We start from the raw sequence: 16262 nt of genomic DNA, 5'->3' as shown, positions 1-16262 counted from the left end.
GACTGAGCTCTCTATCAACAGTTGAGGTATAATAAATGGTAATAGTCATAAGTGACAACACTGAGCATAATTCCATAACAAAATGGAGTGAGACCACTGCAGATATTACTAAGAATGAGTTCTGGAATGACCATTCACCAACACTACAGTTTAAATTCATCAGTGATAAAACCAGGGTCACAAAAGAAACACAGTTCAGTATCAAAGAACTAAAACAGAACACTACTAAGGAGTTCACAATGGTTTTATGGCAACAGGAAATCCAAGGCACGAAAAACAATATAAATCCTACCTCTAATTAGGCAATGATCAACACTAACTTAAGGAAAGCACTTCGAATCTGTAATTCAAAAGAGAGGTGGATGCATCTATTCCATCCATCCTAAGACTAGCACTAAGTACCAATCCCACTTTCTACATATAAAAGGTTGAACATACCAGAACAACTTTTATCAGAGAAAGAACCCTGTGGCATACCCAAAATATACTCCCTGCTTATCAGTAAACCTTTGGTAAGCATGAGTAAGGGCCCACATATGTATCCAGAACTGGGAAAAAAAAAATTCTTATTTTCAAATAAGTAGCACAATCACATGGATAAAATAAAACTTTGATCTTGACAGCTCATCAAAAGAGATTTCAAAATCGTAAGAAGAAAAACTACCAACCCATTCTGCACACAAGCAGAGGGAAAACTTAAGCTAAAAAAATCTCAAAGGATCTCAAAGGATCATTAGAACCTTGAAATGTGAGTTGAATAACTGGTGTCCTTTGTCCCTTATTACAGGCAAGATTTTAACCAATCTAGCCCTTGATAGATCATTAGGCAAAACGTCCCAACACTTCCATCAATTACCTCTAGGTAGATTTGGGTCACAACCTGAGATAGTATACATAATCTAGGCACTAAAAAACATAAAGGAATTTGGAAATAACTGATGCCTACACTTTTTAAATATTTTTTTAAAGATGTTGCCAGACCTTTATTTTATTCATTTATTTATATGCAGTGCTGAGAATCGAACCCAGTGCCTCACACACACTAGGCAAGCACTCTACCACTGAGCCCCAGTCCCAGCCCAGATTCCTACACTTTTAATCCTTTAAAAATGTATTCAATTCTCCACAACTGGCCTGGATTGTTAAAAAACATCAATACCATGTAAGACAAAAGAAAGTAAGGGAACTATTATACGTAACAGGAGATTAAACAGATATGACAAACAAATGTAATGCATGAATCCCAACTGGATACAGGATTTTAAAAAGTCATAAACATTTTTGGAACAACTAGGGAAATTTTTGAATAGGGATAATATATACTTTCAATGCTTATGCCGGAAAAAGTCCTTGTTCTTAAAACATACACTCTTTAAAATATTAAAGGTGAACTGCCATATCTATACCTAGCAATTCCAAATGATTCTGAAAAAAAATGCATGTAGAGTGGGATAAGGCAAATGTGAAAAATTAGTACAATTCATTGTAGTATTCCTTCAATTTTTTTTGTAGGTTTAAAATTTTTCAAAAATTTTTTAAGAAGGATAAAAAAGAAAAAAAAGGTACTTAATAACACCTTTGACTTGAGAGTTTATTGGGCAGACCTGAGTTCTCAGGTGATCAAGACAGTATCAGCTGGTTGTTTTTTTTAGTATCCTTTCTCCCTTCTTCCTGAATGAAGTAAATGCCTATGCAAGTTCTTGGAGACAGTGTAGTGTTTGTGAGGTACTTAATAAGAGACTAATAAATTACCACCTATTCATAACCTGAATTTGGAATGCTTACAAAAGTTTTGTGAAAGGATAAAGTATATTTATATAATCATCATGGGAAATAACTCAAATATATATTAACCCATGAATTTCCAAGTTTTTTTCTGGAACATATTTATTTCAAAGTTACCATAAGTGATATATTTGTTGCTCAATATAGTTTTTATGGATGTTCCACATCTGATATGGTGGAACAAAATGGTTTAACTGAATAAAGTAAATACAAAGATATAAAGAAAGTATGGTCCACTGTTTTCACATATTAACATAAATTATTTAGGTTACAGGTAGCAGAATTTTACAGGTTACTTTCACTTTCTCTGTTGTATTTTGCTTTCTGTTACATTTGCATATATTGCCTTTTCCGATAGGTCAAAAATACTGAGAAAATACACAATCCACTGAACAGGTAATTAACCAAATTAAAATTCTACTGAAGTCACAGGAAGAGACAGCTAGACACTAGAGGCAGATTTAGAAATAGTTTCATTGAAATTATGAGCCATATTTATCATCACATCAAAAGAAAAAGATAAAGTAACAGAACGTAACCATTACTCACCAATTCATTCATTAAATACACATCTAATACCACAGAACCTGAAATAAGTAAGATATACTCTATACTCTCCTCACTGAGTTTACAGTCTAACTGGAGGAACCAGACAAGCAAACCATTAATCCAAAAAGGACACAAACAGAAGTGATGCTCACAGATGCTCAAGGTCAATGAGCAACATGCTTGAAGGTTAAGCAAGGTAAGTCAAAGGTCATGTCTTGAGCTCATCTTCAATCAACGTACCTATGGATGTGGACTGCAGACTAAAACGACAGCCCTAAGCCTGTGCAGGTTCCTACAATGGTGTTTACTCAGACATATTAAAATTAAAAGAAGCCAGCATGGTGGTGCATGCCTATAAAACCAGCAATTCAAGAGGCAGAGGCAGAAGGACCACAATTTGAAGTTACCCCAGCCCGGGTAACTTAGTGAGACCCTATCTCAAAATAAAATTTAAAGTGGGTAGAGGGGCTGGGGTTATAGCTCAGTGGTAGGGTTGAATCCTCAGTACCACATAAAAACAAATAAGCAAAATAAAGTTTAAATTCTTTAAAAAAAAAAAAAAAAAAAACTCTAAAAAAAAATAATAGTACAGTGTGGGGAGGGAAGACTGGGGATATAGCTCAGTGGTTAAGTGCCCCTGGGTTTAATCCCCAGTACTAAAATAAATAAATCAGTATCCCCACTCAATGCAGTGGTGTAGGCCTATGTCAGTGATTCGTGAGGCTGAGACAGGAGGAACCCAAGTTTAAGGATCACCTTGGCAATTTAGCAAAACCCTGTCTCAAAATAAAAAGGGCTAGCGATATAAATCAGTGGTAAAGTGCCCCTAGGTTCAATCCCCTGTAAAAACCAGCTGTTTTTGTAAATAGAACATCTGTAATTAAACCCTTCTTTATTAGAACACAACCTGATCCATTCATTTGTGTATGGCCTACAGCTGCTCTGCTACTACAATGGCAGAGTTGAGAGTAGTTATGATAGAGACAATATAGCCCACAAAACTTAAAATATTTCTTTACTGGCCCTTACACAAAAAGTCTGCAGACTCATGGTCCAAATGACAGCCAAATACATCAGAAGTACTAGAAAAATAATTACCCTCTTCACTTCAGCCCAACTTAACATAAATTCTACCTCTTCCTTTGTAATTAGTGTCACTTAGTAAATACTAATGTTCACATTTCAGTTATTTTCCATAGAGTAGGTATTACTTTAGCTGCCCAATAATTTATCCTTCACAACATTATTACAAACAAAATCCTAATTAAGGCACATTTGCAATTATCCCCATGCATACTTAGCTTTCAATTGCATATAATCTACAAAGATATAGACAAGCAAAGTTGAACACAGAAACAATAGCTAATAGGACTTAACTCCTAATACTCCATTCACACTATTATATCTCAAAAGTGCCATTAAGGACCAACAGCATCAGTGTCACCTGACTGCTTATTAGAAAAACAAATTCAGGGGCTGGGGAGATAGCTCAGCTGGTAGAGTGCTTGCCTCGAAAGCACAAGGCCCTGAGTTCGATCCCCAGTACCCTAAAAAAAAAACAACAAATTCAGAGCCAGGCCTGGTGGCACACATCTGTAATCCCAGTGACTCCAGGGGGCTGAGGCAGGAGGATTGCAAGTTCAAGACCAGCCTCGGCAACTTAGCAAGACCCTGTCTCAGAATAAAATATAAAAACAGCCAGGGATGTAGCTCAGTGGTAAAGTGCCCCTGGGTTCAATCCCCAGTTCCAAAAAGAGAGGAAAAAAAAAAGGGGGGCTGGGGATATAACTTAGTTGATAGAGTGCTTGCCTTGTAAGCACAAGGCCCTGGTTCAATCCCCAGCACCACCAAAAAAAAAAAAAAAAAAAAAAAAATTGATGGGACCTACCAGGTGATTCTTATGCACATCAAATCTTGAGAACCACCACACTAAAACAGCTCATATTACTTACCTTGAGTGTGAAAAGGCTGATTCGGCCAGGCAATTTAAAAAACAGCCCTTCTCCTCCTCTTGAATTGGAATGTAACATGGCATTGAGGCATGCAAGAGGGGATGTCCCACTGTAAAACACAAATGGATGGATGAGGGTCATATAAAACCATATGCCTACTAACCACAGACCCAACTTCTCCAACTCATTTTTAAATTGAGAAGCAGCAGAACAAGAATAAAGAAAAGATCCCATAACAACAATTCTATAAAACTAGTAAAGAATAACCAACTGATATTCATATATACCATACTCAGAAGACCTGGGATAAGAAATGTGATGTGATACTCAAAATCAGCATCTAATACTATAGGGTTTTCTGAGACTATAAACCAAATTCCCAAGAAATTTAGGAAAACCACACAGATTATTCTTTTTCCAGTTATATTTTAATAAAATTTTAAAACTTACATCTTAATTATACTATCAAAAACAAAACTGAGTTTCCTAGCCTCTACATTTCAACCTACATATGCTCAGAAACTGCCACATAACATTATCAACACAGAGACCACAGAATCAATGGCATTGTCCCAATAATACAAGCGCACCTTTTATTTCTTCTGTTAAATATTTTCTAACAAGCACCCAAAAGGAACAGTATTTCATTTGCTTTCTCTCTGTTGGGAAGGGGATGGTTGCATTTTATTCTACCTACTCAAGAACAATCATTTAAATTTGCAAAAGGAGAAGTCAGGCAAATGGATATGGTACCCAGTAATGCTTAAACATTAAACTAAAATGAGAGCATATTAAGTTGTTTCCTGGTCCCTGCCACAACAGATCACAAAATGACAATTAAGATAGAGGCTACTTACTAAATCTTAAAGTAGAAAAACAGTTAAAAATATAAATGCCCATTAATACCAAGTTTGGGACTAGCACATTAATGACAGCATCCACCTATTCATCTTGTCATCCCTCTCCCCAGCATGTTAAAACACAAATATCTTAAGTAAAGCCTCTTGGTATTTTTCAGAATTTACACAGAGGCCCTAATTTACAGTGTTAAAAATAAATTCTGGGGCTGGGGATATAGTTCAGTTGGTAGAGTGCCTGCCTTGCAAGCACAAGGCCCTGGGTTCAATCCCCAGCACTGTAAAAAAAAAAATTCTGTGTAAAAAAGTCATTGCATTCTGGAACACACTGGATACTATTAAAACTTTCACCAAGAATCAATCCTTAAAAGTAACCTGGTACAGAATCTGGAGTATCAAGTGGGTGTGCTAGCATCTCAGCTACAAGAGGGAACGGCATGTTGGCAGATCCTCTGTAACTCCTACACACTATACCTCTGTCTACAAATGACAGAAATGCTCACTCATCACGAACCACCTTGACTGCTTCTTAATTCCTACAAGAGCAAGAAGCAGAAACAAGTTAAGATTCTCAATTTCATCTGTATCAAAAGAACTAATTTACCTTCTATAGGCATAGTGGTCCAACAGCAGTGCAGACAGCAGCAAGATGGTAAATAGCCCATGAAAACAAAAATAAAGCACAATTATAACACTACACAGTGCATACATATAAGCTGAATAAAAACAACCTAGGTAATTCTATCTTCCCTCCCCACTAAACATTAATTCAAGAATGTTTTATCTGACAGTTGGAAAGGAAGTACCTTTTGATCCTAAAAGGTTAATTCAAGCAGCAAAGCTTGACCAGCAAAAACATCGTTTATTTTGAAAACCAACAAGGGACTGTGTTTTGCTCTCCTGTCTCCTCCAATTAAAAAAAAAAAAAAAGGCAGCTGGGCACAATGGCACATGCCTGTAATCTCAGTGACTCAGGAGGCTAAGGTAGGAAGGTTGCAAGTTTTAGGTCTCAGCCATTTAGTGAAACCCTCAGCAACTTAGTGAGACCATGTATCTAAATAAAAATTACAAAGGGCTGGGGATGTAGTTAAGTGGTAAAGAACCCCTGGGTTAGATCTCCAGTACTAAAAACAAACAAACAAAAAGTTCCAGGTAAGGTGAAAAGAGACAAGGATTAAGGACAGTCTCTGGCCTTCCTGCCTGCATATCACTAAAGTTCTAACCTGTTGCTTTTCTATGAAAACTACATCTTAAGATATGAAAACCAAGAAATCAAGATCACTCTAAAATTCAATATATTCGTATCATAAATAGATTGGGGGGGCAGCTAGGGATTTTATGCAAATGAGACCACCCATCTTTGATTCTAAAGGAAAGGACTGATAGTAGAGCATTAAAAGAACAGTAGTTTAAGACACAGCAGTCTATTAGGGCCTGCCCCCTTCTCTGTTAATGAAACTTACTAAACAGAATACAAGAGAAAATATGCCCTAACTCCTTCCAGAAAAAGCTCCAGGTCAAGACCTAGGGGAGGACAAAGGCAGGAAAAGGCACTGTACCCACTCCCACCCTCCACTCAGAGGGTCATAGATAGTTCAACTACCACCAGACACACAAGCACAGATGTACAAACGGGTAGACTTACACAGATCACTGCACAACTACAGAAAGACACAAGTCCTATGAAATCCTCATGTTAAGCATCAAGAGCAATACAAACCTCATTTCCTTTAGTCCTTCTGCCTCTATGACCTGCAGAATCTGTTTTGGTGTCATTGGAGCATCCGAGTAGTTTTCTAATACCTGAAGAAATATAAATGTCCTGATTTCAGTGTGCAATTTCCATTTATATCCATCAATCTACATCATGGGCTACAGTTCTGCTATGAGATACTGCTAGTGACAGTTTCTAGTTTTTCCATAGTTAAAATTAATTCAAGGCTGAGGATGTAGTTCAGTGGCAAAGCACTTGCCCAGTGAGGCCCTAGATTCAATCCCCAGCACAGGAAAAAAATTAACTTTGGGAACCAAATTACACGTATCAACTATACCAAAATTTGCTGATATGTCCAAATTTTCTATTCTAAGGACACCTATATTCTTTAATTTGGGGGGGTTACTGGGGATTAAACCAAAGGATGCTTTATACCACTGAGACCACTGAACGACATCCCCAGTGCCTTTTTTTTTTTTTTTTTTGAGACAGGGTCTTGTTAAGTTGTCCAGGCTGGTCGTGAACTTGGGATCCTCCTGTCTGAGCCTCCCAAGTAGCTGGGACTACAGGTGTGTGTCAATGCCCCCAGCTGACACATATATTAACATAGTATGTGAGACTTTAGCAACTCAGATGACTGCTTAATTTGATGCTGTTAATATAGCCAAACTACAAAATAAACGTCAGAAATCCGTTCAGATTCTCTGAAGGAAGTTTAATTGGTGCCCATATTTTAAAATGGTGCTCCCTGCCACTCTGATGTGAAACTCTGGTGTTAACTGGCATAGTAGATTTTTCCATTTAACAACATGATGCTGATTCTGTGTGACTGGTGTAAGCAAACAATGAGAAATGGAATATTCCAATTATGTTGGCATCATCTATATACCTAAATCACTACAGTATTTTCTTAAAGAAAAACTGGCTCTCTTGCTTTAAGAAACTGTTTTAAAATGTTATTCTTCTAAGCGAGGAAAAAAGGTCATTGCTATCTGTGTAGTTCCTGTATCTGTGCAGTTGCTGGGGTGACTCCAACCTAACATACCTCACAGTCATTAAACCATTATAAGTATGTTCTGTCATCAATAAAATGTAAATCAAGACAATCTAACAGTACTGCTGAAGGCATTCTCTATGAATCAACATAAGTCTTTAACACTAACAGCATTCAAGGTTTGGAGAAACAGATGCTAAAATAAAACTACTTTTCACTGTCCCATTCTTAGCCTCTCATTTCAATTTTTATTCTCCTAGGATATTATCTCTCACAGTGTCAATTACTACTTCAATTCTGATAAACTCTGTTCCCAAATCTCTACCTCTAGCTCTGACTTCTCCCCAAGCTGCAGATTCAGATTCTATATAGGACATTCACAGCCTTGACTGTCTACTTGTAATTCATCTAATCATAACCCTAATTCCAACTCTTCTTCCTATGTTCTCTATTTTGGTTGGCAACCTTTCAAATTACCTAATTCAAAAAGCAGGTGTCATCCTTCATTCTCCACATTTCCCCCAGGCTCCATAGTTGCCCAACACAACAGCCTCATCACTAATACCCTTCAGTTCAGCCCAGCTTTCTTCAAATCCCTTCTTACTCCGCTGTCCCCCTTCATTCAACAAACACGTGGAATATGTACTCTGTGCCAAGCACAATTCTAGGTATTCACAGTAAACAAGACCAAATCCTTGCTCTGGCAGAACTCACTTGCTATAGCCCGAGGTCAACCCAACAAAGCAAGGCAGTCCTTATCACTTTCCAGCTGTAAAATCCTCCAACAAGCCAGGCGTGGTGACACATGCCAATAACAATAATCCCAGGAACTTGGGAGTCTGAGGCAGGAGGATTGCAAATTTTGAGGCCAACCCATAACAAGACCCTATCTCAAAATTTAAAAAGGACTGGGGTGTAGTTCAATGGTAGACTATCCCTGGGCTCAATCTCCACTAAAAAAAGAAATCCTTCAATAGCTCTCTAATCACATAGCAAAGATAACGCTTCAGAGTACACAAATCCACTGGGAAAGCACAGGTTTTAGAACTAGAAGGCCTGGATTCAAATCCTAGCTTTCCAAACTAAAGCAAGTTGCCTATACAACCTAAGCTTCAATTCCCTCACTTTTGAAGGACACTGTATATTTTCCTCTCAAAGTTCAGAGATAATGTAAGTAAAAGTGCTTATAGTGTCTGGCACAGAGTAGGTGCTCACCAGCCTGCCATACAAGGCCCTCGCAATTCACTCCCTCCCCATCTCTCTACCTGGCTGCCACACTGACACTATAAACTTTATGTTCTAGTAACTACTCATAGGTCTACCCAATTCCCACACTTCACAAATACATTCACATTCATATATTCTCTCCCTCTATTTCTTTTCAGCAGCTCCTGTTCAGCAGGTTCTCTGTGATGGGGCTACCTCTTACTTACCCTTCAAAATTCAGCTCACAAAGCATTTTTCTCCAGGAAGACTTCCCTGATCTCTGCCAGACAGAGTTAAATGTCTCTTTTCAGTGTCCTCATGTCTCACAATACATATAATTGTATCAGGGCACTTGAAAGGAAGAACTCATGATAATTATGCCCAAACAACAGGAAGAAATCAGAATATCTGTTTACCATCTACACATCTCTAACATTTATCATGCCTGCAATTCTGTTCATGTTCACCTTCACCATCCCCAAAAGACCAAAAACAACTCAGAAGCAACCCTCATTCACGTCTGTGTTCCAAAGAACTGAAGTGTCAAGATGGGCAGGGTGACTTGAACAAACCTACAGTAACTCTGGAACAAGCTGCTAATGTTCACTACCATATCATTTCTTTGATACAAATTAAGTCTAAGCTGAGCTAGCAAATTTTCATAGGGTAAATTTTTTAAGAACCCTTACTGAAAATTTGGCTACCTTTTATTTAAAGAGCAGTCAGGAAGAGACTGAGAATTTAAAACAGGAAGCAAAATCTCTGAAGGGAAGTTCCATCAAAAGACACAAAGTATTCACTTTTTTTAAAACTGTATATGCCTCCAGCTTTTAGCATAAGAACAATTTAGCAGTGTTCTATTCCTAGTTTTTCTAGACTCTACATTTTTTAAAAAGAAAGAAAAAAGTATCTCCTCTACTTCAAAGGGAAAAAAAATTGATGCAAGAATGGTCAGTCATGAATCAAAGTGAAATACAAAGCATGCAATGAAGAATTTCCCAAAGCCAGGGAGAATCCATTAAGGGTCGTATTCAATTTAGAGGGAAATTCCCTTGGCTATTTCTCCCAAATTGTTCCTAACAAGCATGAGGATTAACACCCATCCAACTACCTAAAATCTGCTCCTTATGTCTAGTAAAGACAATACCATATTGTAAGATATTTGAAAAGTATCTACTTCTCAATAACATAATTAACATCTGCAAAAAATCAATCTCTTGGGGCATACTACTCTACTGAAATCCTCCAGATAGCTCTGTTCTCCTCTACACCAAAACAGTTTTTTAAAGCATTCCCAATATCACTCTAGTCACCAATCTGAGTGATGTCAAGAGCAATCTGAAAATGTCACCCACCAAGTACACGATTGCCATTGCAAGCACTTCAAATTCACTTGCCATAATAGTGTTCAGATGATCTAACCTACTGTCCTACCATTCCAGCTTACTCCTTGTCAGGTAATCTGTTCAGTACAAGTTCAGAAACTCTCCAGCACGCAGTATGATGACATTTAAAAAAAAAAAAAAAAAAAGTGGGGAGGACTCTTAAGAACTCCCCCCCCCCACCTATCAGCCATTTCCATTCAGAGACAGAAAATTCTAAAACAAAAAACACATTATACAAAAGAATTAAGGATGAGATGCAGCTCAGTGGCAGAGTGCTTGCCTACTATGCACAAAGGAGCAGGGGGATTACACAACACATTCTCACAAGTCCTTTTTCAAATGTTAAAATGCACCACAAAGTAATTGCTATTAATATTTTTTACTTTTAATGAAGAACTATAGAAGAAAACGGAGAGAAAGAACTTACTTGGATAATCTAGCTTGAAGGTGACCCAATGATAAAACAGACATAGCAAACTGAAGTTCAGACTACACTGAACTTAAGAACAAAATAGTAGCCCCCAAATTCCTAGTCTTTCACCTAGTAAGAACCAGAAGAGTTTGAGACAAGACGACTTCAGAATTCTGTCAGGACATAAATAACACAGGATTTAAAGGTACTTTCACCTACTTCTAACAAGTAAACTCTGGCAAGCAAATTTCCGTTGGGTGCCCAGAGTCATAAACACCTGCAATACAGGAACTCAAAGAGAATTTCAATGAACACTCAAGACGACCTCCAGGGGTTCAATGCAGCTCTCTCCTACTTCCCCTTATTCCAGGTGAAGCAACATTGAAGAAATACTGAAATTTCCAAGATCCTGAAAGTTAGCCAACGCTTCCAATTTTTACTGAATCAGAAAATCAAAAAGCCTCAAAATCTTCAAATTTCATGTGCCAAAGCAAAATAAGTAAATTGAAGCCAAAACTTCAACATGCAACCAAACACTATTTCTGTTCCCTGGGCAACAACTGCCCAGGAAGATTATCAGGAACACCACTGAAAATTCTCCAGTAGCCCAAACAGCTCCAGTTCTTGTAAATCAATTACTGAGTTTTACAGGCTCCAAGAAATTAAAAAGTGAACTCTAGATTTGTATCAAACCCCAACACGTATTCATCTTTTTTTACACAACACCTGAGGCCAAAACTCACCTCCCAGTAAGAGAAAAAATTAGAAGGTTGAACTTCATTCATCACTAAAAGAGAATTATAGCAATTACATACAATCTGCAGGATGTCAATAGACAAATGCTATCTCCACCATAACCTTGCTCTGACAGTTGTGAGGAAGTGACATCTCTGGGAGAAGTACGACCTGTTACTGTTGTCATCAGCAACATTTCATAAGAACACGTCTCAAAGGGTCTTGGCTTTGCAGTGTAAATCCAAAAGGAAACTATTTCACTTACAAGTCCTCTGACGCTTTGAAAACAAAATTCACAACCCCCTTTAACAAGTAGCGCCAGCACTCAAATTACTCTCTCCTTGGCTAAACCCTCAGTGAACAGTTATCTTCAAACAGAGACACTTTGTCTTTGTACAACATACATTCTTTGCAAAGTGTACTCAGTTCTCTGCGAGGCGCCTACCTCCAGTCTATCTTTGGAAGTAACACACTCAAGTCACAGTGTTTCTCAAAATGTAGACGGGGCCACCTGCATTAAAATCACCTGGAAGCAGGTTAAACCATTGTTTTTCTGGCTCTATCCCAGAATCTTCGACTCAGTAGGTGGTAAGTTGAGCCCCAGGAAGAGCATTTTAACCACCTCCCCAGGTGTCCGCCCACAGGGCCCTAAAGTTTGAGAACCACTACTCCGCGTTCAAGCGGAGAGTAAGCACTTGCTTCCCTCCATACACCTGGTTTCAACTGGGAAAGCTCAAAATGCCACTCGCGTCCTTGAAATTGGGGGCGCTTTCCCACCCCGGCATTCAAAGCACCACCGACTACCCACCAAGAAGCGAGGGAGGAGCTTCCGACCCTTCCCGGAAACCTCACTCTCGGGGGTGAATAACCCTAGCTCCCCAGACCCCCCGAGGCTGCCCACGGTGGGGGAGGGGAGGCTGGGGCCCTGCCGCCCGGAGGGGGTGGAGCCGGCTGCCAGCTCGCCCCTCCGCCGGAATTCAGGGGGGCGTGCAGAAAAAGGCGCCACAGCCATCCCGGCGGGGAACCTCTCCTCACCCAACGCCTTGGGGGGTTGTCCGGGTCCCAGAGCAAGCACAGCCCCGCCCCTCCTGCGGTGGGCAGGGCCTCGCCCCTCCCCCTCCCCGGGTGGGGGTGCGCGCCGAGCCCACCCGGGGCCCCCCACGAGGCCCCATCGGCGGCCCGCCTCACCAGGCGCGCCGCCTCGGCCCACGTGCGCTCCTTCTTCCTCTTCTGTTTGTCCTTCATCCTCCTCCTCCCCGGCGGCGGTGGCTCCACGCGGGACCTCCGGGCGGGGCGGGCTGGGGCGGCGGCGGCGCGGAGCTGGGGCGGCGGCGGCGGCGGGGGGCGCGTGGCGGCGGCGGCGCGCGAGGACTCGGGTGCGGCCGGAGAGGGGGTGGGCGCACGGGGACCGGCTGGCGCGAGACCCGGCGCGAGGGTGGCGGGGGGAGGGGCGGCGGCGGTTCCACGCGCCCGCGCTGCGTCAGTCGCCCACGGCGGCGGCGGCGGCCCCGCGATCGCTAAGGAATGCGGCGGCTCCGCATAACCACGGGGTCAGAGGTCACGGTTCTGGCCTCCGCTTTCGCGTTCTGCTGAGGGACGGAGACAGAACTGATGGCGGGGCGGGATGGCGAGACACGGTTTTCCTTTCGGCGCCCGGGTGCGTGCGTGTCCACCGTGGGTGTGTGTGTGAGTGTGTGTGAAGAGTGAGGAGGGGGAGTGTGGGTTTTTTTTTTTTTTTTTTTTTTTGAACAAAAACAAACTGAAAGGGCAGCTGGGAATCGTAGTCCCGGCTGCCTCTCCGGCCTCCCCCGCTCCGGAAGAATATGGCTGCTTGAAGCACTTGGACCACACTTCCCAGCATGCTCTGCGGCCATCTTTTTCGCCCTCCCCTTCCCATCCTCCGCTTCGCGCAACGCTTGGTAAGGAAGGGGGCTGGCCGTAGTTCGGGAAAAGGGATTGGCCGAAGTCTCGCGAGATGCGTGAACTGACTGTAGCCTGAGGGATTCTGGGAGGCGTTGCTGGGAAGGGGCGGTGGCTGGGCTCTCTGCCGCACTTAACCCGTGCGTTACTTCTTGCCGCGGCGGGTTGGAGGAGGGTGGGGATTGGTAATTAGTAGCTCAACTCCCAGGTCCCACTTTATACCGCCTTAAGCGGTTCTCACCTACATTTCTGGTAGGTGACAAGAGGCGGGACTTTCCCTTTTGGTCCTCCCCCACATGACTCACTGTCGCATAATAAGAAAAAAAAAAAAAAACTGATACCAGTAAAACGGTTATTCCAAGATTGACGGAACTAGACACGTTCCTCATTTCCTCCTGTACTTTAATGCCACTGTGTATTTGCAAAGGCTGCACCTGCAGACTGGAGCATTCTTACCACTTCGTGAACTTGTTGATAGAATAATAGGTAGAGAACTTGGACTTTAAGGCCATACTTAAAATAATGCACCTGTGCACCTGAGGGTTTTGGGGTTTGTGAGTTTTCTGTTATTTTTCTTTCATGAAGGGAATCGAACCCAGAGCCTCGCATGTTCTAGACAAGCGACCTCAACGTAGTTTTAGAGGCAGTATCCTAGACAGCTCAGGTTTGGGAGTCAAATGGACCTAGATTGAAATCCTGACTGGGTCACTCCCTAGCTGTCTGCTCAATCTCTATGAGCTTCAGTTTTCTGATCTACATGTCTAATATGTCAGCATTTTGGGGTCTAAAATTACATAAAATATCTAGCAGATTGGAATAGAGTGTGAAGGAGGATCTTGACATTATTAGGTCCATATAATTTGGCTCCTAGCACAGAGCAAATGTTTAATAAATGATAGTTTATTTTTGTAGATGGACGCAATACCTTTATTTATTTTTATGTGGTGATGAGAATTCAACCCAGTGCTTCACACATGCTAGGCAAGCCCTCTACCACTAAGCCACAATCACAATCCAATAGTTATTTTTTTAATTTTTTTTAATTGTAGATGGGCATGACATAGCTTTATTAATTTTTTTATGTGGTGCTGAGGCTTGAACCCAGGGCCTCTGGAGTGCTAGGCAAGCACTCTACCACTGAGCCACAGACCCAACCCCTTGATAGTTGTTATCAGCTGACAATGTGCAATACTTAGCCTAACTCCTTGCACCTTGATTGCAGAGAATTAAATGAGGTTTGGAGTACCCCAGCACAAAAAGGTTTTCTATGCATGTTTGTTGAATAAATGTTTGGAAATATTTCTAGAATCAGGCCTGAATTGGATGGTCTGCTTTTTTAAACTATTTAAAAAAAAAAAAAAAGGCATTGTTAGTGACCACATTGTTAGGTTTTCCTTGGCAAGGAAACACAGCCTGCACTCCCTGGTGTTAGCACAGAAAGAGAAAGCCAGTACTGAAAGACAACCATTTACCTGCAGCCCATCCCCTCACACAAAGGGGGCTTAGTGATTCTACTTCTAATACTGATCATGAAAAACTTTCACATCCAGCGAACAAAATCCTGCAAAGTGAATAGACTATAGAAGGTGAAATGACACATTTTTAAATCTCTCCCCTTCTAATTTCAACTCAACATGGAAAGGAGACACAACCTTTCCCCTCAAAAAGCAAAAACAAAAAAAAGTTTTGTTTTTTTCTGAGATGGAGACTTGCTGTTGCTTCCCAGGCTGACCTCAAACTCTAGATCCTCCTGCTTCAGCCTCCCAGGTAGCTAGGATTACTGGTGTGCAGCCACTGCACCTCTGGCTCTGACTTGAATTTTTTTTTTAATATATATTTTGATTGTGAATGGACCTTTATTTATTTATTTTTTGTGTGGTGTTGAGAATCAAACCCACTGCCTCACACCATGGGTAAGGCAAGAGCTTCTACCTCTGAGCTACAGCCCTAGCCCCCTGACTTGAATTTTTTACAATGTTTTTTTTATGAACTTTTTATTTTTCAATCCACAACTGACACAGTAACCTTTGAGAAGACATCTAGTTTGTTGCAAATGTCTTGAGTAGCTTCACCTCTTTTGGGCCCCCCTGCAAGGAGTAGAGAATATTCACCAGACTATGCGGTAAGCAGAATACTATTTTCCCTGCACACCCCAAACTAACCAAGCTGTGGTCCCTAAAACTAGTGAACATGTTTAATTCATGTTCAATAGCAAGAGATACTTTGTAGATGGAATTCAGGATCTTAAAAACAGGGAGATTTTCATGGATTTTCTGGGTAGGCACAGTATAATCAAATGGACCTTAAAACCAGAAGAGGAAAGCAAAGATATTTTGGAGAGATGAAGCCAAGAATTAGACTAAAAGTTTGAGAGGAAGGGCTGGGGTTATGTCTCAGTGGTAATGCATCCACCCAGCACGAGTGAGGCACTGGGTTCAACCCTCAGCACCACATAAGAATAAATTAAAAATGAAGGAATCAATTCTGTCCACAACTAAAATATAAAAAAATAAAGTTTGAGAGGAATTCAACTCACTGTTGCTGGCTTTGAAGGTAGCTCTAAGCCAGGAAAGTAAGCAGCCTCTAGAAGCTAAGAAGCAGCCCTACCAACAACCAGCAAGGAATGAAGGACCTCAGTCATAGGTACAACCTCATGGAACTGAACTCTGACAACCTGAATAAGCCTGGAAGCAGAGGCTCCCGAAAGGACTGTCTATACACACTTCATTTCAGCCTCAGACTTGAAGCAGACA

At 41.0% G+C, this 16262-nt stretch overlaps 2 protein-coding genes across 7 annotated transcripts in view; one reads left to right on the top strand and one right to left on the bottom strand.

Moving 5' to 3' along the window:
• Nucleotides 1–16262, top strand: part of NOL4L (nucleolar protein 4 like) — a 384060-nt gene that overhangs the window by 171883 nt on the left and 195915 nt on the right. The window lies entirely within an intron of this gene.
• The window catches only part of ASXL1 (ASXL transcriptional regulator 1), a 76693-nt gene that overhangs the window by 54829 nt on the left and 5602 nt on the right, over nt 1–16262 (bottom strand). For 2 of the 6 annotated variants that reach the window (XM_079128125.1, XM_079128128.1), the window contains exons 1-3: nt 12778–13305; nt 6864–6946; nt 4287–4395 (exon numbers count right to left, since the gene is read on the bottom strand). In XM_079128125.1, coding sequence (XP_078984251.1) covers nt 4287–4395; nt 6864–6946; nt 12778–12834 — 249 coding nt within the window. In that variant the 5' untranslated portion in view covers nt 12835–13305. Of the gene's footprint in view, nt 1–4286; nt 4396–5518; nt 5658–6863; nt 6947–9284; nt 10612–12777; nt 13306–16262 lie in introns of those variants that run through there. The other 4 variants (XM_079128127.1, XM_079128126.1, XM_079128130.1 and 1 more) reach the window with 4 other exon arrangements.

This window comes from Sciurus vulgaris (genome assembly GCF_902686455.1).
Source record: "Sciurus vulgaris genome assembly, chromosome: 2".
Lineage (NCBI taxonomy): Eukaryota > Metazoa > Chordata > Mammalia > Rodentia > Sciuridae > Sciurus > Sciurus vulgaris.
The sequence above is the reverse complement of the archived record's forward strand: the minus strand, read 5'-3'. Positions and strand labels throughout refer to the sequence as shown.